The 21,200-nt window shown below is 41.8% G+C and overlaps 1 protein-coding gene across 1 annotated transcript in view; it reads right to left on the minus strand.

Annotated features, from left to right (window-relative positions):
- The window catches only part of LOC138986953 (ATP-binding cassette sub-family C member 4-like), a gene marked incomplete at its 5' end in the record, with an annotated part of 110,193 nt that overhangs the window by 65,442 nt on the left and 23,551 nt on the right, over positions 1 to 21,200 (minus strand). The window contains 2 exons of the mRNA XM_070366928.1: positions 7,559 to 7,660; positions 18,827 to 19,076. Of these exons, the coding sequence (XP_070223029.1) occupies positions 7,559 to 7,660; positions 18,827 to 19,076 (352 nt within the window). The remainder of the gene's footprint in view (positions 1 to 7,558; positions 7,661 to 18,826; positions 19,077 to 21,200) is intronic.

A 21,200-nucleotide genomic window follows, 5' to 3' on the forward strand; every position in this document is an offset into this window, starting at 1 on the left:
TGCCAGTGTGTATGGGACTGCAAAAGCCTTAAAACCTCAAAACTATACCTTTTTATACAATAGTACAGGTTATATCCAATCTTGTGTGCACCTCCTGTACATGTTTATTGTAGGTAACTTCTATATAGATCTTTCTGCTAAGATTGTTAACTGTACAGCATGTGCCTTGTATACGTGTTTAAACCATACTATTTCATATCATTATGTCAACATTGCAATAGTCAAGCAAAGATCTGATTTGTGGCTTCCTGTTAACCTAACAGAACCATGGACCGACTCTGTATTTCTCTCAGTTTTGCTCAAATTTGGCTTAAGGAGGTCAAAGCGCATAATAGGATGGATTATTGCTGGCATTCTTAGTCTAATATTTATTGTTACAGTAGGAACCCTATCTAGTATGGCACTACACAATTCTATACAGATGTCTCTACTCAAAACTCTGTTCTTCCTATGACGGAGTCCAACTAGCAGCTGCCATGCTTAAAATAAAAACAAAAGGAGGATATGTTGGGAGGCACAGTGCAAAATAGCCTTGAAGGAGAAGGTCCTTGGGGAAATGGTGAAGGGCCAGAAGTACCCAGGCATTGTGTACTGATAGCTGAAAAACATTTCCTGCCTTTGGCTATGCTCGGCGCCAAAATTTAGCAATTAAACATTAAAGAGGTTGCTTGAGAAAATGGGTCATGGATAAACACATGGGTCATTAAGAATGCGCTGTTCCTTGAAGTATGTTTTACTGATTATATCTTAGCCCTGTACATACTCTGCTGGCCATATGCTCTAAGCTCTTTGTTCCTCGCTCCTATAAAAAGGCTCGACTGCAGAAATAAAATCGTCAGTCCTTGCAGAGACTGTCCAAGTGTTGTTCTTTCAGGTTCGCCGTTTCCAAGTCCCAGAGAGAAAACTCCCACAATACTTGTCTGAATGCAGAGTCCCAAAGAAAAGCAAGGAGCGATAAGAAAGCCTTCCTCAGTGATCAATGCCAAGAAATAGAGGAAAACAATAGAGTGGGAAAGACTAGAGACCAGGTGACATGCCCAAATTCTGTCTTTCCTCAATTTCCCTAACTAACCACACATTCCAAGGTGACAGTATTTCTAAGAAATAGATAATAAAATGAATCTGCTACCATTAATGCCATTAATGCTATAATACCAAAACCAAAAATAAATCTTTAGGGTACATTTAGGAGCAAATAATTTAATTGAACAGACCCTTAACTGAGCTGGAGATCAAGCCATCTTTCTGCTGCTATGTAAAGCCTGACAAAGGGCTTGAAATAGGTAAGTTTCACAGCATCATTTATTTATAATGGAAGAATGGTGCTTTAAGGGACAATCTTTGAAATGGAATATTGAGAAGTAAGAACAAAGTGACAAGTAAAATCTACCAATAAAAGGTTATTTCTCCAATTAGCCTCAAAAACACAAAATGAACGACTAAGGATGCCTGACACAAAACATTTCTAGAAATTAAGAACCAGTGTTGAGCAATCTTGAATGTCACTCCATTCCTCATGAAAGTCTGCAGGTATAGCCCACATCCTACTGTGATGTCTAATAAAGGTGACCAGATGCACTGTTTGGAGCCTAGAGCATCCCTTTGGTTGAGGATGACCCACTCCTGTCGTCTGCCTCCCCAGAGCTCACTCCTGTGCACGTCCAGCTCAGGGAGTGAGGCTACAGGCACTGCCTCAGTGCTGATAGCCTGGTATCTACTCAATGTCCCCACTGATGTCCCATCTGACAATGCATGTGAGGTAGGGTGGGAGGTGATTTCAGGAACTGTCCAAGTCAAAAGAGACAGTTCTATTATCATCATACATAAAGAATTGTGCTTATTACTGACCACTCATTAGTGATTATTGCCTATTTTGTATGGACCATCAAAATACCTTAAAGTATCTTGCATTCCTTGAGATTATTTGCTGCCAAAGTTTATCCTTTGAGGAATGCTTTTCTTATTTTATAAAACCACATCCTAACATTTATTGAAACTGAGCAAGCAACAGAGAAAAGGGACAAAGAAAGAGAAAAAATGAAAGAGAGAGAGAAAAGGGATAGATGGAGGAAGGAAATAAAGCTAAGGAAGGAAATATTAAATTACTAAGGAAGAAAGAGCCAACCAAATCTGGAAGGAATATACTAGACAGATATCCAGAGACCAAAGTCTGGAGCTTGCCACGTGTGCAGAACAGAGCTATTGTGTGAGAGACTCGCTGGTTGTTTATTTAGTCTCTCATCCCTGATTTGCCTTTCTTTTCAAACTCTCATCTGTGATGCAGAAGGTGGGTCTCTGCAAGTCACTGCAACAGTTCAGAGACTTTTTTGCCAGGTGGCCTTTGTTAGGTTCTGAAAGTAGGGGGCACTAGAGGGAGACTGAAGGTGGGAAACACAGCTAATGTGCTACCTGATTCTGCTACTAGTGGCACCTCAGCACTGGGACCTGACTCCAGCTCCTGGCTATTAGCACATGGAGAACCAGCCTCATCCTGCTCCCTCACAAATATGTCCAGCAACCAGGCAATGACCTCTCCTTGGAGGTCTGATCATCAATTTTTTAGGGCCTCTCTTCTGAATTCTCAGGTCTGGAGATCTGTCCTAAGATATGGTAGCTGCTTTCTAAAATCGTTATCCCAGTGTTTCACTTCTAGCCCTCTAATCCCTATGTTCCCTTGGTATCTCTAATTTTCTTGAAGAGATCTCTAGAAGAAGAAGATATTAAGAAGAGGTGGCAAGATTACACAGAAAAATTGTACAAAAAAGATCTTCAAAACCAAGATAATCACGATGGTGTGATCACTCACCTACAGCCAGACATCATGAAATATGAAGTCAAGTGGGCCTTAGAAAGCATCACTATGAACAAAGCTAGTGGAGGTGATGGAATTTCAGTTGAGCTATTTCAAATCCTGAAAGATGATGCTGTGAAAGTGCTGCACTCAATATGCCAGCAAATCTGGAGAACTCAGCAGTGGCCACAGGACTGGAAAAGGTCAGTTTTCATTCCAATCCCAAAGAAAGGCAATGCCAAAGAATGCTCAAACTACCGCACAATTGCACTCATCTCACACGCTAGTAAAGTAATGCTCAAAATTCTCCAAGCCAGGCTTCAGCAATACGTGAACCGTGAATTTCCTGATGTTCAAATTGCTTTTAGAAAAGGCAGAGGAACCAGAGATCAAATTGCCAACATCTGCTGGATCATCAAAAAAGCAAGAGAGATCCAGAAAAACATCTATTTCTGCTTTATTGACTATACCAAAGCCTTTGACTATGTGGATCACATTAAACTGTGGAAAATTCTGAAAGAGATGGGAATACCACACCACCTGACCTGCCTCTTGAGAAACCTATATGCAGGTCAGGAAGCAACAGTTAGAACTGGACATGGAACAATAGACTGGTTCCAAATAGGAAAAGGAGTACGTCAAGGCTGTATATTGTCACCCTGCTTGTTTAACTTATATGCAGAGTACATCATGAGAAACACTGGGCTGTAAGAAGCACAAGCTGGAATCAAGATTGCCGGGAGAAATATCAATAACCTCAGAAATGCAGATGACACCACCCTTATGGCAGATAAGGAAGAGGAATTCAAAAGGCTCTTGATGAAAGTGAAAGTCGAGAGTGAAAAAGTGGCTTAAAACTCAACATTCAGAAAACAAAGATCATGGCATCCGGTCCCACCACTTCATGGGAAATAGATAGGGAAACAGTGGAAACAGTTTCAGACTTTATTTTTCTGGTCTCCAAAATCACTACAGATGGTGACTGCAGCCATGAAATTAAAAGACGCTTACTCCTTGGAAGGAAAGTTATGACCACATATGCTATGACTAGATAGCATATTCAAAAGCAGAGACATTACTTTGCCAACAAAGGTTCATCTAGTCAAGGCTATGGTTTTTCCTGTGGTCATGTATGGATGTGAGAGTTGGACTGTGAAGAAGGCTGAGCGCCAAAGAATTGATGCTTTTGAGCTGTGGTGTTGGAGAAGACTTCTTGAGAGTCCCTTGGACTGCAAGGAGATCCAACCAGGCTATTCTGAAGGAGATCAGTCCTGTGATTTCTCTTGAAGTAATGATGCTGAAGCTGAAACTCCAGTACTTTGGCCACCTCATGTGAAGAGTTGGAAAAGACTCTGATGCTGGAAGGATTGGGGGCAGGAGGAGAAGGGGACGACAGAGGATGAGATGGCTGGATGGCATCACTGACTCGATGGACATGAGTCTGGGTGAACTCCGGTAGATGGTGATGGACAGGGAGGCCTGGTGTGCTGTGATTCATGGGGTCGCAAAGAGTCGGACATGACTGAGCGCCGGATCTGATCTGATCTGCTCAGTTCTAGAAACAAAGAAGTTGATTTAATTCAGTAAAGACAGGAAAAGCAGACTTAAGACTTAAAAACATCCTATGATATTTTTATAATTCAGTTCTTCCCAGAACTGAATCAGTTGAGTTCAGTCGCTCAGTCGTGTCCGACTCTTTGAGACCCCGGGAATCGCAGCACGCCAGGCCTCCCTGTCCATCACCAACTCCCGGAGTTCACCCAGACTCACGTCCATCAAGTCAGTGATGCCATCCAGCCATCTCATCCTCTGTCGTCCCCTTCTCCTCCTGCCCCCAATCCCTCCCAGCATCAGGGTCTTTTCCAATGAGTCAACTCTTCGAATGAGGTGGCCAAAGTACTAGAGTTTCATCTGTAGCATCATTCCTTCCAAAGAAATCCCAGGGCTGATCTCCTTCAGAATGGACTGGTTGGATCTCCTTTTTTTTCTTTTCTTTTTTTTTAGAACTTTTTTGCCACAGGTGTACATGTGTCCCCCATCCTGAACCCCCCTCCAACCTCCCTCTCCATCCCATCCTTCTGGGTTGTCCCAGTACACCTGCTTTGAATGCCCTGTTTTATGCATCAAACTTTGTTCATCTATTTCACATATGGTAATATATATGTTTCAATACTATTCTCTCAAATCATCCCACCCTCACCTTCTCCCACAGAGTCCAAAAGTCTGTTCTTTATATCTGTGTCTCTTTTGCTGTTGTGCATATAGGGTGGTCGTTACCATCTTTCTAAATTCCATGTATATGCGTTAATATACTGTATTGGTATTTTTCTTTCTGACTTACTTCATTCTGTATAATAGGCTCTGGTTTCATCTACCTCGTTAGAACTGATTCAAATGTTTTCTTTTTAATAGCTGAGTAATATTCCATTGTGTATATGTACCACAACTTCTTTATCCCTTCATCTGTCAATGGATATCTAGGTTGCTTCCATGTCCTACCTATTGTAAACAGTGCTGCAATGAACAATGGGATACATGTATCATTTTCAGTTTTGGTTTCCTCAGGGTATATGCCTCAGAGTGGGATTGCTGGGTCATATGGTGGTTTTATTCCTAGCTTTTTAAGGAATCTCCATACCATCTTCCATAGTGGCTGTATCAATTTACATTCCCACCAACAGTGCAAGAGTGTTCCTTTTATAGACATCCTCTCCAGCATTTATTGTTTGTAGACTTGATGACGGCCATTCTGATCAGTATGAGGTGATATCTCATTGTCGTTTTGATTTGCATTTCTCTAATAATGAGTGATGTTGAGCATGTTTTCGTGTGTTTGTGAGCCATTGGTATGTCTTCTTTGGAGAAATGTCTGTTTAGGTCTTTTCCCACTCTTTGGGTTGTCTGTTTCTCTGGCATTGAGTTGTATGAACTGTTCATATATTTTTGAAAGTACTCCCATGTCAGTTGTTTCATTTGCTATTATTTTTTCCCATTCTGAAGGTTGTCTTTAAATCTTGCTTATAGTTTCCTTTGAAGTACAAAAGCTTTTAAGTTTAATCAGGTCCCACTTGTTTACTTTTGTTTTTATTTCTATTACTCCAGGAGGTGGTCATAGAGGATCTTGAACTCATGGTGGATTTGGATTCATTGTTGATGTATGGCAAAACAAACACAATATTGTAAAGTAATTAGCCTCCAATTAAAATAAATAAATTTATTTTTTATGTTTATTTTTTACATTTAATTTTTTAATTTAATTTTATTTTTAACTTTACAATATTGTATTGGTTTTGCCATATATCAAAATGAATCTGCCACAGGTATACATGTGTTCCCCAACCTGAACCCTCCTCCCTCCTCCCTCCCCATACCATCCCTCTGGGTCGTCCCAGTGCACCAGCCCCAAGCATCCAGTATCGTGCATTGAACCTGGACTGGCGACTTGTGTCATATATGATATTATACATATTTCAATGCCATTCTCCCAAATCAACCCACCCTCTCCCTCTCCCCCAGAGTCCAAAAGACTGTTCTATACATCAGTGTCTCTTTTGCTGTCTCGTATACAAAAATTTATCTCATTGAGGGTTCTGTCTATGTTTTCCTCTAAGAATTTTCTAGTTTCTGGTCTTATATTTAGGTCTTTAGTCCATTTTGAGTTTATCTTTGTGTATGGTGTTAAGAAGTGTTCTAATTTCATTCTTTTACAATATAACTGTCAAGTTTTCCCAGAACCACTTATTGAAAGGCTGTCTTTGCCCCATTATATATTCTTGCCTCCCTTGTCAAAAATAAGGTACTCATAGGTACATGGGTTTATTTCTGGGTTTTCTATCTTGTTCAGTTGATCTATATTTCTGTTTTTGTTTCACTACCATACTGTCTTGATGACTGTAGCTTTGCAGTATAATCTGAAATCAGGAAAGTTGATTCCTTCAGCTCCATTCTTCTTTCTCAGGACTGCTTGGCTATTCGGGGTCTTTTGTGTTTCCATCCATGAAAAATGCCATTAGTAACTTGATAGGGATCACATTGATTCTTTGGTAGTATAGTCATTTTCATAATATTGATTCTTCCTACCCAGGAACATGGAATATCTCTTCATCTGTTTATATTGTTTTGAACACAAACATACTAAAAACATTCTAAAATATGTCTAAAACATTAACATACTAAAACAATGACAATTATTTTTCATCATTAAAAAGGAGACTTGGATATTATAGGAATACAAATATATCAGTAAAAAGCTAGATTTTTAAACGTGAGGAAATTTTTTTAAGCTTCTCCACTCCTTTCTTGTCTGAAACTGAGAGTTCTATTTTACTACTTTCACTCAGTTATGACAACAAAATAATAAGCCACATACATTCAGCTTCCTGTCCCCACACCTCACAGTTTCCCAGGGCCAGACACTGAGCTCCCTCCCTGTTCAGGCTTCGGAATCTGGCATTGCTCTGTCATTTTGTCTCTCCAGTCCTGTAAATTCTAACATTACAAACATACGTACTTTAAGTTCAAGATGTGCTAATATGTTGAAAGCTCTCTTGAAAGTGAAATAGAGAACACGTCAAATGCCTTAGGCTGATTTTACATGCAATCTCTGTTAGTTGCAAACATTATCCCTGATTTTGAGAATTTATAACATACTTCCAGTAAGTGTACAAGTCACATTTTACACCATGGGTAAAATCTCAAAATTCTCCAATAAATCTATGTCACAGTTATCTATAAGCAATCATGATCTAGGAATGGAGGACTTATTACCTTATCCCAAAAAGCAGTAAAATCTTTCATGTGCACAACTGTTTTATCATCTGATGGCAGCTGAGTGTTGAGCTGTGATATCTCATCAAGTAACAAAAAGTTCTATAGAAAAAGGAAAAACATAGACAGTTTAGTCTGCGGGATGAAACACAAACAAAAATAATTGCTTCCTTGGAATTTTCAGTAAAAATCTATACAACCTACAAATTGTTTTGCCATTTGTACTTGAAGTGTTGGTTCACATCAGGACAAACTAATATATAGAATAATATACACTATTATTACAGCATATAGTATGTACATTTATAATATAGGACATATAGTATACATAGAGTTCTTTATGTAAGGGAGTGTGTGTGTGTATATAATGTGTGTATATGCATGTGTATATATGACATAAATAGAGTGCCTGGCCATGAGTCTATCTGTAACTTTCTCAACATTTCTCAGTGTACAAGTTTTTCCCTAAGGAGAAAATATAGCTCTAAAATCCAACACATTTAGAACCTGGACATTTATATTGCTTTAGTTTTGTGTTACCATCAATAAACATGGGAGCTGATAGGAAATTATTCCATACATATTTACTGAATCCCACTATGCACCAAGCACGATGTGACACGGCTAGGAACATAGAGAGGAAGGCCATTCCCAGGCCTTCTTCAATCAGGTGGAACAAGACAGGCTGGGAACACAAGACTACAGCAGAGATGCTGAATGAAACTCTGGCTCTATTGTGGGTCATGACCCTCACGTGAGCACTTAAGACCACTCTGCTCTTTTCATGTGTGTTAAATCAGTATCACTGCTTTTCATTAACTATAACATGTTATCATTCTAAAAAGAAAATGTTCTTATTAAATTTCTACCTCTTAAAAATACTTCACAAACATCTTTTCACTGTCACTTATCTCTTCTCTTTAGTCAGTGCCTTCTCTCCAGCTAGACAGGAATGGCTGCATCTTCTACTTCTTGCTATTTTCACAGCACTTAGCAGTCATTCAATGTGATTTAGCTGAATAAAACCAAGTAAGTCCTGTGAACCACTACAAAGCTAACATAAACATATGCCAGAAAACTCTCTCTTGCCCTGCAAATGTTAGATGCATTAATAACTCAATGAAAGAAACTACAGTGGTAGAGAAATTGAGTAAACAACTGAGACCACCTCCATTACCCACACCCCTAAGAACTATGAATGTGTGGCAGAGACTGCTGACTGTCCTCAAAATCTGCTCTCATTTTTCTGTGGTAACAAACCCTGGATTTTGGTTGCACATGGCAGTTTGGAAGGCGGGCCTCTCTCTCCAGCCTCACAAACAGATAGGCACAGCCATGTGGCTAAATTGAGGTCAGTGGAGAGTGACAGCAACCAGGACCTTCCTCCACCCCACGTCCTGGGCCTTGGAGGCTGCCAGCGGGGTCAAGGTCACATGCAGTGGAGTAATATAATAAGAGAGAAAGAGTCTGGGTCCAAATACCATGGAGGTTCACACTAGCCATGGGACTTGTTATGGGGAGAGTTGTATCACCACAAAAAAGTTATGTCCTAACCCCAGTTAGCTCATAATGTGACTGTATTTGGAAATATGGTTGTTATAGGTGTAATCCATTAAGGTGAAATCACAGTGGAGTAGAGTGGGCCCTGAATCCAACATGATTAGTGCCCTTATAAGAAGAGAGATGTAGAGACAGACACACCAGCAGAAAACAGGCAGATGATTATGGAGACAGAGGCTGGAGTGATGGCAATTACAAGCCTAGGAAAAACAAGATTTGTCTGAAACCATTTAAGTTAACAGAGCTGACAAAGGAGTCCCCCTTACAGGATTTCGAGAGATCGTGGCCCTGCTGACACCTTGATTTCAGACTTTCAGCCTCCAGGTCTGTGAAACAATATACTTCTGTGATTTTAGGTCTTGTGGTTTGTATTACTTTGTAAAGACAGCCCCAGGAAGAGAATATAGAGCATTACAAGGACTCTTGCATGAAAGAAAAGCAAACTATCCTTGCAAGCAGCTTTAATATGGGCAATTCTAGGACCCAGAGGCAAACCAAATCCCTACCAACACAGGGGCAACTGAGGATGTTTGAGAAAGAAAATATTTGAATAGGAACCTACCCCCTTAAAATCATAAACATCCTTCAAGTCCTTGACATTCTCATCTATCACACCACAGAGCCACAAATGTGATTGAAATCTTCCTCTTCAAAAGAACAATTGGCAAAAACTGATCATGAAAACCTGCTTCTGTGCAGGAACAAGAAAGCAGTACCCTTACATTTCTCTCAAAGACCAGCAGTCAGGAGATAACATCCTCTCGTTTCCTCCTCCTCTCATCCAGGCTCACTGAGAGCCTAACATGGGGCACAGCTACTCCTCCCTGCCCCAAGCCCAAGTCCAGCAGGAGGCAGGTTGGACTGATGGTGTTCTGAAGACTCCTCTGCAGGCTGTCAATCACCACAGCCTGAGTTCTCTCTCCACATCACCTCTCCCATCATCAGTCACGTAGCAGCTCTTGTCTGTTCTGCCACAGCTCATTCATCTCCCAATTTTCCCTTTCTCTTGAAGCAACATAATTTCAGAGTCTAACTTACTATTAATCATTTCAAATACTGATACAATATTCTTGAGTTTTTTCCATAGTTCCTTCCCTAGCCCTCCCCAATAGCACGTCTTCCTGATCTCTTACCTCTGAGAATGTCCATCATACTTAATATCCCCCAGTGATCCATAAGCACCTAAGTCCACACTCCCCAGGTGGCCTCTGCCTGGACACCCTGAGTACTAACCCACCCACCTTTCCAGTCCATCTCAAAAGCTAATCTTCCTGGGAACCTGTCAGAACATTGCCAGCTGGCACTGTCCTCCCTACTCCTGAATCTCATGAGGGATTCTCCTATATGTTACACAGGAGATATAGACACTACATCACTCACACACTTACAGACACTAGTTCCAACTCCAACAGAAACCAAGCCTTGTACAGAGTCAGCAAATCATGGGTAAGGGAAGGAATAGATTACAGGGCTCTTCAAATCCATCCAACCTGCATTGCTACAGCTTTACACAGACTGAGCTAACACAGCAACAAGCAAAAAGTTGTATGCATATATCATACATCTTGTCTGCTGCTGCTGCTGCTAAGTAGCTTCAGTCGTGTCTGACTCTGTGCGACCCCGTAGATGGCAGCCCACCAGGCTCCTCCGTCCCTGGGATTCTCCAGGCAAGAACAATGGCGTGGGTTGCCATTTCCTTCTCCAATGCATGAAAGTGAAAAGTGAAAGCGAAGTCACTCAGTCGTGTCCGACTCTTAGCGACCCCATGGACTGCGGCCCACCAGGCTCCTCCATCCATGGGATTCTCCAGGCAAGAGTTGCTGGAGTAGGGTGCCAATGCCAATTTCAGCTTAAATATGTTACCAAGACAAAAACTCAATATTCAGTGTGTGTATGTGTTCAGTTCATTTGCTCAGTCACGTCCGACTCTTTGCGACCCCAGGGACTACAGCACACCAGGCTTCCCTGTCCATCACCAACTCCTGGAACTTGCTCAAACTCATGTCTATCGAGTCAGTGATACCAGAAACCATCATTGTGTACATAGTAGGACAGAAATTCCCAACACTTCTCCACAAATAATAGGTTTGAGTGAGGAAAGATGACACAATCTTCCAGGGATTAAATGAGATTCCAACACATAACCAGCTTGTAAAGGTGTCAGAAGTGCTGGCTGGATTTTTTTTCTAGGGCTCAGGCTGATTAAAAAAAAAAAAAAAAAGCTGAAAATAAATTACAGATGATGTGCAGACCCAGAACAGATGGTGTGGGAAAATACCAAAGTCAGAACTTCAGCCAAAAAGATTGACTTCCCAGTGGCTGATGGGGAAAAATCTAAGCAGTTTTATGAATAACATAACTTCAAAGACACATTTTACTGGATGTGAAAGTCACTGAAAACTTATAGTGCTTTCAAGACATTTACAATCCTATTGGAGTAATTCAAAGAAAAGAGCTTCAGTCCATTTTCCTTATTAAGATAAAATAGAGGGACTTCTGGGACCTATAAAGTCATAGTAAATCATTAATATTTTGTACATGGGAAAAATGACATAGAAAAGCACATGTAAACAAGAAGACACAACACTATGAAGACCACGTGTAGTTCTGCCCATGGGGATGGACCACTGCACCCCATCCAAGGTGGGCAGGGTAGTGGGTTTCCTTCCTGGGGCTGCCAGACATGACCTGAGCAGAAATTCTGGATGATGAACCACCTAGTCTACTGAGCCCCAGGCTTCAGGAGGCCATGGGGCAGCAGGGCTCCACACCACACTGTGTTTTAAACTCTGCCTGCTCACCATACCTCCAGCCCATCTGTGGTGAAATCTTGCCCAGTTCTGACCAACTCATTTGGCCTTTTCTTCCACTCCTGCGGCCCTTTTCACCTTCTAGTTGGGCCTCATTAATCTAAGTGTGAGGCAGGGAAAGGAAGAAAATGAATATCCAATAATTGATGCTACCTGTTAGATAACAGGACGGGAGGCTGAATCCAGCCAATGGCTGCTCAGTGAGGTGGGCCTTACAGCAAACACTGAATATTTTTAAATGCTCTCAGAATCCAAAACTAAGTCCAGGCTAGTCATTTCCTCAGATTTGGTTCTCTCTTAGCATTCCTTATCATAGTCAATCCAGGTGATTTTACAGCCTGAAAAACCAAAGCAGCCTGACATCCACCTCTCCCCTCCCTGCCCCTAATACCGAACTCAAAATGTGCCCCTGAGTAGCTCTCAAATATTGCCAAGTCTCTCTATTTCACCCCAAACCAAACCACATCATCTCGTCCCTGGACCGTGTACTGCATTAGCCTCCTGACACACTCATCTCCCTGCCTCTGCTCTGGGTCCTTACCCCACCTCACTGCCCTATTCTCCAGGCTGCAGTCAGGCTGATTATAAAAGCCTTAATGTTTCCTGTAGTATCCTTTATGGTCCCCTGCTCAGGCCTCCAGCTCTCTACTCTGCAGCCTCAGACATTTCTGGCTCCTCAAATGCATGGATCCCCCTTCTTATCCTCAAAAGGCCTTTGTCATATGATCATCCCCAGGAAAATGCAAAGCATCGGCTTCCCACCTCCCATACTCCCACACATGGAATTATCCAGGTAACTTGCTCAGACTTCCCTGCTCAAACTTCTCAACACAACCTCCAAAACTACACCAGTGACTCTGACAAAGCACCTCATGGCCCCTCAGACTTTTCCTTCCAAGGACTATTGACACAGAAATGCACATCAAGTTTCACTGTTTGATTCTTTATTAACCTCCCACTTGGTGAAACATAAATTGCAAGTAGGAAGGACCTCTCTGCAGTTGCTTACCTGCCACTCTATATACTCATCTGCACCATACTCAAGGCTGCACCAGACTTGTTATTTTGTGAAATGATTGGATGAATAAATTCAAATTTGACCCCCAAAAGTCTAGCATAAATCAAGACAGCTTTTTCCTCTCAACTGATTTTATTTTTAAAAAGATTGTTATCTTTTGCATTTGCTAAGATACATTTTAGATTTCTTTCTACAAATAGGGCAATGTTTCCCAAATGTGATTTATTTTCAAGGACAAAGGGACACTTACTAAAGACAAATTAGACTCCAGCAAAGGAATAGCGAGTCAGAAACTCCAAGATGTGATCATTTAGTTTTAACAAGCACACCAGATGATTCTCATGAATTAGAGAACTACATTCTTTATACCACCCATTCTTTATACCACCCATTCTTTATATGGTGGTAAAACTAAATGGGCTGAAGAAGTTTCTATTAATAGGATCTAAAAAAAGAAAAAAAAAAAGTACTTCCAAGATTACTTCAACACACCATGGAGCAGTTTCCAATGCAAACACTAACCATCTCACCACTTTTATTCTCAGCTATTTGCCCTGCCTTTACTGAAAACAACTACTGCCAACAGATTTCTAAATTCTGAGACCACCTTCCTGCCATGAAGAGAAAATTTAGTGTCTTGCCCAAGTCAAAGGTGTGTCCTTAACAGGACACAAAGCAGCCTGACAAAGTCAGCACCAGGAAAATTCAAAGTTCTCCCCAGGTCATAATGTTAATGTTACTGCACAAACCTACACATGAAGGAGTCTCAGGCCTTAGACATTGAGTTCATTTTAGTAGAAAAGAAAAAAAAAAATCCACCCAAGTACTTGAGCACAATTTCCTGAAAACCTGCAGGACCCCTTTCATGCTATACTCTTTGGTAAGTCACATCATCCATCAGAGAATCAGAGTTATCACTGTCTCCACTACAACCATGCTTAATGGTTAGGTATTTGCAGGATCCCAGAAATGATGGAGCTGGAAGGTCCCTTCAGTTGCACATTTTCTGAGCATCATCTATTTGAGAGCACTATGAAGATGAAAGAGGCACTGTCTGTAAGAATTCTGGAGTTCAGGGAAGGAAACAAATCCATAAACACATGGCTTAGTGAGGACAAAGTCACATCCAGGAGCTCGGAGGAAGATATGGGGATTCAAGAGGGTGTGATGGTTCATTTTATTAACCAGATACTTGGCAGATCAACCCCCATACACTTACTCAAACACCTATTACAGTGAAAGCAATTTTAGATGAGATTGACATTTAATCAGTAGAGTCTGAGTAAATCAGATTATCCTCCATAATGTGGGTGGGTTTCATCCAATTAGTCAAAGGTCTTAAGAGAAACTAGACTGACCAACTCCAAAGAGGAGGGAATTCTGTCTCAAGAGCACCTTCAGACTAGAGATGAATTTTAGCATAAAGTCTCATGGTATAAATCTTCTTTTATTTCATGATGGCCATCAAGACAGACTAATTTTGTTAAACAAGTAAGAGTGTTTCTAGTTTACTACAAGGCCCAGGAGCCAAGCCAGCAGGGGCTACATGAACACCTGGCTGCACAGGGCACAGCTAGCTTTTCTCTTTAGAGAGCAGGTTCACCAATTTCAGTCAGTCTGGGTACACAGATGGATGCACAGAACAAGCAAAAGATTCAGACCTATTGCCCCACTGGATTAGATTCAGCTCCCCTGATTTTAGACTCCCATCAAGGCGCAATGTTCCAGGAATGCCTAACTCCAATCTGCTCCCTCCTCTGCATTTCTCTGGCTTCTAGTGCAGACTGACCACCCTGGGCTTTTGTGGGGCCCCAGCAATATGTGAACCGTGAAATTTCTGATATTCAGGCTGGTTTTAGAAAAGGCAGAGGAACCAGAGATCAAATTGCCAATATCCGCTGGATCATGGAAAAAGTAAGAGAGTTCCAGAGGAACATATATTTCTGCTTTATTGACTATGCCAAAGCCTTTGACTATGTGGATCACAATAAACTGTGGGAAATTCTGAAAGAGATGGGAATACCAGACCACCTGATCTGCCTCTTGAGAAATTTGTATGCAGGTCAGGAAGCAACAGTTAGAACTGGACATGGAACAACAGACTGGTTCCAAATAGGAAAAGGAGTATGTCAAGGCTGGATATCGTCACCCTGCTTATTTAACTTATATGCAGAGTACATCATGAGAAACGCTGGGCTGGGAGAAGCACAAGCTGGAATCAAGATTTCTGGGAGAAATATCAATAACCTCAGATATGCAGATGACACCACCCTTATGGCAGAAAGTGAAGAGGAACTAAAAAGCCTCTTGATGACAGTGAGAGTGGAGAGTGAAAAAGTTGGCTTAAAGCTCAACATTCAGAAAACGAAGATCATGGCTTCTGGTCCCATCACTTCATGGGAAATAGATGGGGAAACAGTGGCAGACTTTATTTTTGGGGCTCCAAAATCACTGCAGATGATGACTGCAGCCATGAAATTAAAAGATGCTTACTCCTTGGAAGGAAAGTTATGACCAACCTAGATAGCATATTCAAAAGCAGAGATATTACTTTGCCAACAAAGGTTCATCTAGTCAAGGCTACGGTTTTTCCTGTGGTCACGTATGGATGTGAGAGTTGGACTGTGAAGAAGGCTGAGCGCCGAAGAATTGATGCCTTTGAACTGTGGTGTTGCAAAAGACTCTTGAGAGTCCCTTGGACTGCAAGGAGATCCAACCAGTCCATTCTGAAGGAGATCAGCCCTGGGATTTCTTTGGAAGGAATGATGCTAAAGCTGAAACTCCAGTACTTTGGCCATCTCACGTGAAGAGTTGACTCATTGGAGAAGACTCATGCTGGGAGGGATTGGGGCAGGAGGAGAAGGGGACGACAGAGGATGAGATGGCTGGATGGAAACACTGACTTGATGGACGTGAGTCCGGGTGAACTCCGGGAGTTGGTGATGGACAGGGAGACCTGGCATGCTGCAATTCTTGGGGTCTCAAAGAGTCGGACACGACTGAGTGACTGAACTCAACTGATTCACTTTCTGTAACTGTTGTCTCAGTCAATCCAGCATTTATATGATACCCATGATGTGTCCAGCGTGGACCATGCACTACACTAAAGAACCACTAGAGACAGTCTGCTGTCAAGGGGCTCAGAACACTCCCAGGGAATCAGCATCACCCCACCTGACATGAGGCTGGCTGTGCACATAGATGGAAACCCCAGATCAATGTGAACAAAAGTGCCGGGAGAGGGCCATGGGGCTGCTGGAGGCTCAGCAGCATTTACTCAAATCAAGGACAGAGGAGAAGGCAACCAAGGAGGCTGAACAGAGATCTCAAAGTGGGGATGAATGTGGCAGGTCATAGAGACAGGCCTTTTCCTCCTCCCCACCCCAATCCCATGCCAGAGAGGAGGGTCATGTGCTGAGAAACAGAGAATCCAGTGGAACCCAGAGTTTAAAACTTGATTCTTCAAGAAACAGGGACTTCAAAGGTCTTCAGAGTAAGAGGAGATGATGAAAACCAAACTTAATGAGACTTATATGCAGAGTACATCATGAGAAACGCTGGGCTGGAAGGAGCACAAGCTGGAATCAAGATTGCTGGGAGAAATATCAATAATCTCAGATATGCAGATGACACCACCCTTATGGCAGAACGTGAAGAGGAACTAAAAAGACTCTTGATGAAAGTGAAAGAGGAGAGTGAAAAAGTTGGCTTAAAACTCAACATTCAGAAAACGAAGATCATGGCATCTGGTCCCGTCACTTCATTGGAAATAGATGGGGAAACAGTAGAAACAGTGGCAGACTTTATTTTGGGGGCTCCAAAATCACTGCAGATGGTGACTGCAGCCATGAAATTAAAAGATGCTTATTCCTTGGAAGGAAAGTTACGACCAAACTAGATAGCATATTAAAAAGCAGAGATATTACTTGCCAACAAAGGTCTGTCTAGTCAAGGCTATGGTTTTTCCTGTGGTCACGTATGGATGTGAGAGCTGGACTGTGAAGAAAGCTGAGTGCCAAAGAATTGATGTTTTTGAACTGTGGTGTTGGAGAAGACTCTTGAGAGTCCCTTGGACTGCAAGGAGATCCAACCAGTCCATTCTGAAGGAAATCAGCCCTCGGATTTCTTTGGAAGGAATTATGCTAAAGCTGAAACTCCAGTACTTTGGCCACCTCATGCGAAGAGTTGACTCATTGGAGAAGACTCTGATGCTGGGAGGGATTGGGGGCAGGAGGAGAAGGGGGCAACAGAGGATGAGATGGCTGGATGACATCAATGACTCAATGGACGTGAGTCTGAGTGAACTTTGGGAGTTGGTGATGGACAGGGAGGCCTGGCATGCTGCGATTCCTGGGGTCGCAAAGAGTCGGACATGACTGAGCAACTGAACTGAACTGAACTGAACTGAATGAGATAGTCCACACAATAAAAGGTATATAGAAAGCAATGTAACAGTGGTTAAGAAATCAGGCTGTGGTCAAAATCCTACTTCTGTCATTTGCAAGCTGTGTGAGGATGGGTGAGTTATTCCAACTGATACATGAACCCGTTTCCTTATCCATAAAGCAGCGACACCAACGTTTACACACTCAATTGTTTTTCAGATTAAATGACATGGAATGATGCATAAAGGGTTCAAGAGGGCCCAGACCACAAGATCACTGGTAGCCATGATTAAAGAAGGCAGCTGCGGCAGCAGTAATAACAAAACCACAATAGCACAACACACATATGAAGCTTCCATCTGGATGGGTTAATGTGTCATTAAGAATGTCACCACAGTCCAAGAATATTCCTAAATGTCTTATTTCAAGATGTGAAAGCCATGAAAAAGGAATTTTTTAACAAGTAGAATGGACCAAGCCTTATAAGTGTTGCTAGAAGCCCCCATCAGAAAGAATGACAAACTCAGGAGACCAGAACTGAACCCATATGACTGATGTGTTTTATGGGAAATGGTTTTTTATAGCATAGAAACTTCACACACAAAAAATTGGCTTTTATGACAAGACCTAAAACTAAAATACAATCACATTGGAGAACTATCTAACTTCACTAGAGATCTATTATTAGCAGCCCATCACTGTGGAGAGGTAGAAACAAATCAGATTTTTCATAAAGCCTAGACACTCAAGCTCATGCCCAGGCTGATTCTCAGAACCAGTTTATTTTAATTTTAGATTTATTCATAAACACATGAATAACTGAGCACCTACTGTGTGCCAGGCCCTTGTTTTGGTGATGTAAATTATTTGTCCAAGGCAATTTAGGGACAGTCAGGAAAAAAGCATAGTGGGTATGGTGGGAATCACAAATTTGAAGGGAAGAGTCCAGCTAGAGACAGAATTAAGTAGTAAGTGAAAAGAGGCAGAGAGGAAAAGGCAGATCCAAAAGGCAAGCTCAGAAATTAACAACCAAACCACCTATGCAGGAAAGAACCCATTTCCAACAGAGAACTAAGTAAATCTTCCTGCCCAAGGAACAAGGAGCTCTCAGCAAGTTTTTTCCTTCCCAGCCTAGAGAGGAATCCTGTTCACTCCAGGACTGTGCACAGTCACTAACTAGTCATTTGAGTTAGCACAGGAGAGGCAACCTATTCACTTCTCTTGTTTTTAGGCATATTAATCACCCTAACGTCATCACTTGTATGTAGAGAGTCCTGTGTTGTTGCTACTGCTGCCAATAAATGAGCAGGGAACTTATGATATTTATAACATACTCTATCAAAGAAGAGAGGGGAGTACATAAGAGAGTTTGGAATGACTACCAGCTTTGGCACAGAGCTAAACCTCACCTAACTGGCACACAGTCACACCAAATAAAAGAAGGCATTTTATGTAAAATACACCTACAACTTAAAAAAATTATTTGTTCCCAAACCTTGATTCTTCGGATACTGATGATGGCCTCTGACACCTTCTCGACGGCCATAGGGAAGTAGAGGGTGCTCGTAAACTGCAGAGCCTCAAACAGCGTCACCACCACAAACACTTGGCAGGCTGTAATCACCTTTTCGAGGGCCACATTGGTGACGAAGGTGACAAAAATCATGATTTTGGTTACAGCAAAAAATGATGTCAAATTCATTCCTCTAAGGTAGGAACTTTGCCGAATCTTGGAAATTTCCTTCCTGGAAAAGAAAGTAGAAAATAGATTTTAAAACAATCATCGACATCCAAGGCATGAATTCAAGTGCCCTGTGTGAATGGCCCCTTTTGAAGCAGTGGGCACAGATAAACTATCCCTCACATCATGGAGACACTACACAGTGCACCCCCGGAGGTCTGCCCCAAAATCAGGACCACACTCTGCAGCACCACTTCACTCTTGCAACTAAAAGAAGACTTAGAGTCACACTTTTTAAAACATTTTGGACCAATGAGACTGGGTTTGAACATTCATTCAACAAGCATTCAAAACCACAAGTCCTGGGCCAGGCTCCTCAGTGATGACAGAAAGACACAGCCCATCACCTCCAAGAGCTCATGAACTTGTGGAGGAACAGAATAAGACACCCCAAGACTGTGACACACCAAGACATTAGACAGAGGCAGCCACACAGCCCCCACAGGAGCTCAGAGCAGAGTTGTATAACACGGAGCAGTGGAGTGAGAGCAAGCTGCATGAATGTGGATCTTGAGAAGATAAGCTGAAGTCAGGGTTGGCAGAGGCCAGAGAATAAGGAAGATGAGAGTGTATTCCCATCAGAGGGAGGGCCCCCACAAAGGTGCAAAGTAAGAAGTGACAGGAAGATACCAGAGAATTCTAAGTACCCTGTGCTGGAGTAAAACACTCATCAGATATTTAAATGAAAGATGTAGAAAAATACCATAGATAAGAAAATGTAGAAAAGTATTCTACCAAGAAAACAACATAGTGTTTTCATGCTTCTGTTTGGAATGAATAATAATGATTCATAAAATTTTGCCTGATACAGTTACATCCAATCTCTATAATCTCGCCATTTGTGCTACAGCAAATTATAGTTTTAGTTTGAATGTCATCAATTCAAATACGAGCATATTCTGTAGAGAAGGAAATGGCAACCCACTCCAGTAGTCTTGCCTGGAAAATTCCATGGACAGAGGAGCCTGGCAGGCTATATACTACATGGGGTCATAAAGAGACAGACACAATTTAGAGACTAAGTAACAACAACAAGGAGCCAGCTGCCTGGATATTCATGTGTCATCTCAGTGACTGTTGTCAGGGACATGGGCTCCAAGGCAGCCTGAGGACTTCAACTTGACTAAAATTCATATCCCTCCTTCCTCTCTGCTCTAGCTCTTTGCCTCCCAAAGTGGATGGTTCTCCAGAAGCCATCTCTGTTACCTCTCTTCCAGCCACTTAGTCCCATCCTCAGGAGATATGAGAGACGTAGGTTCGATCCCTGGGTTGGGAAAATCCCTTGGAGAAGGAAATGGCAACCCACTTCAGTATTCTTGCTTGGAGAATCCCATGGAAGAGGAGCCTGGTGGGCACAGTCCATTGTGTCGCACAGAGTAGGACACAACTGAGTAACTAGCAATGACAACAAGCCCATCCTGTACCCTGCATTGACAATAGGCAAAAGCCATCCACTTCAAGAGAAGAGACAGAAAAACAGGTTCTTCCCAGGATCCTGAAGTTGTACAAAGCAGAGGACATTAGCTGGGGTGGAGAGAGGAAACTGCCTCACACACAAACTCCAATATAGGACAGATGTCATGGAGGGACAGAAAATACACCTACTATCATCATCAGAAGAAAATGCTTTGGACTTGTCACATAAGACTGATTTCCAGCAATTATATACTCTTCTATCTGAAACATTTAACCACCATGTCTCTGTTCATGTTTCTATATTGGATATGAAAACAAAACTTACCTTGTGGAGTACTTTTGTAATTGATTTCCATATGTGAAAGACATTAACAGACAGTGAAAAAGCTAAGGAGTATCGTCAGGTAAAAATAAACATAAAATACAGGGAAAAAAAATATTAACACCTTGAAATTACTGCTTTTGGGGGGTTTGTGGTACCAAGAAACACTTGGAAATTCATTTCCGTATAAGTAAGAAGCATAAGCAAAGGAGAAAAGGAAATATATAAGCATCTGAGTAAAGAGTTCCAAAGAATAGCAAGGAGAGATAAGAAAGCCTTCCTCGGCGATCAATGCAAAGAAATAGAGGAAAACAACAGAAAGAGAAAGACTAGAGATCTCTTCAAGAAAATTAGAGATACCAAGGAAACATTTCATGCAAAGATGGGCTC

Source organism: Bos mutus, unplaced genomic scaffold (assembly GCF_027580195.1).
Source record: "Bos mutus isolate GX-2022 unplaced genomic scaffold, NWIPB_WYAK_1.1 CTG302, whole genome shotgun sequence".
NCBI lineage: Eukaryota > Metazoa > Chordata > Mammalia > Artiodactyla > Bovidae > Bos > Bos mutus.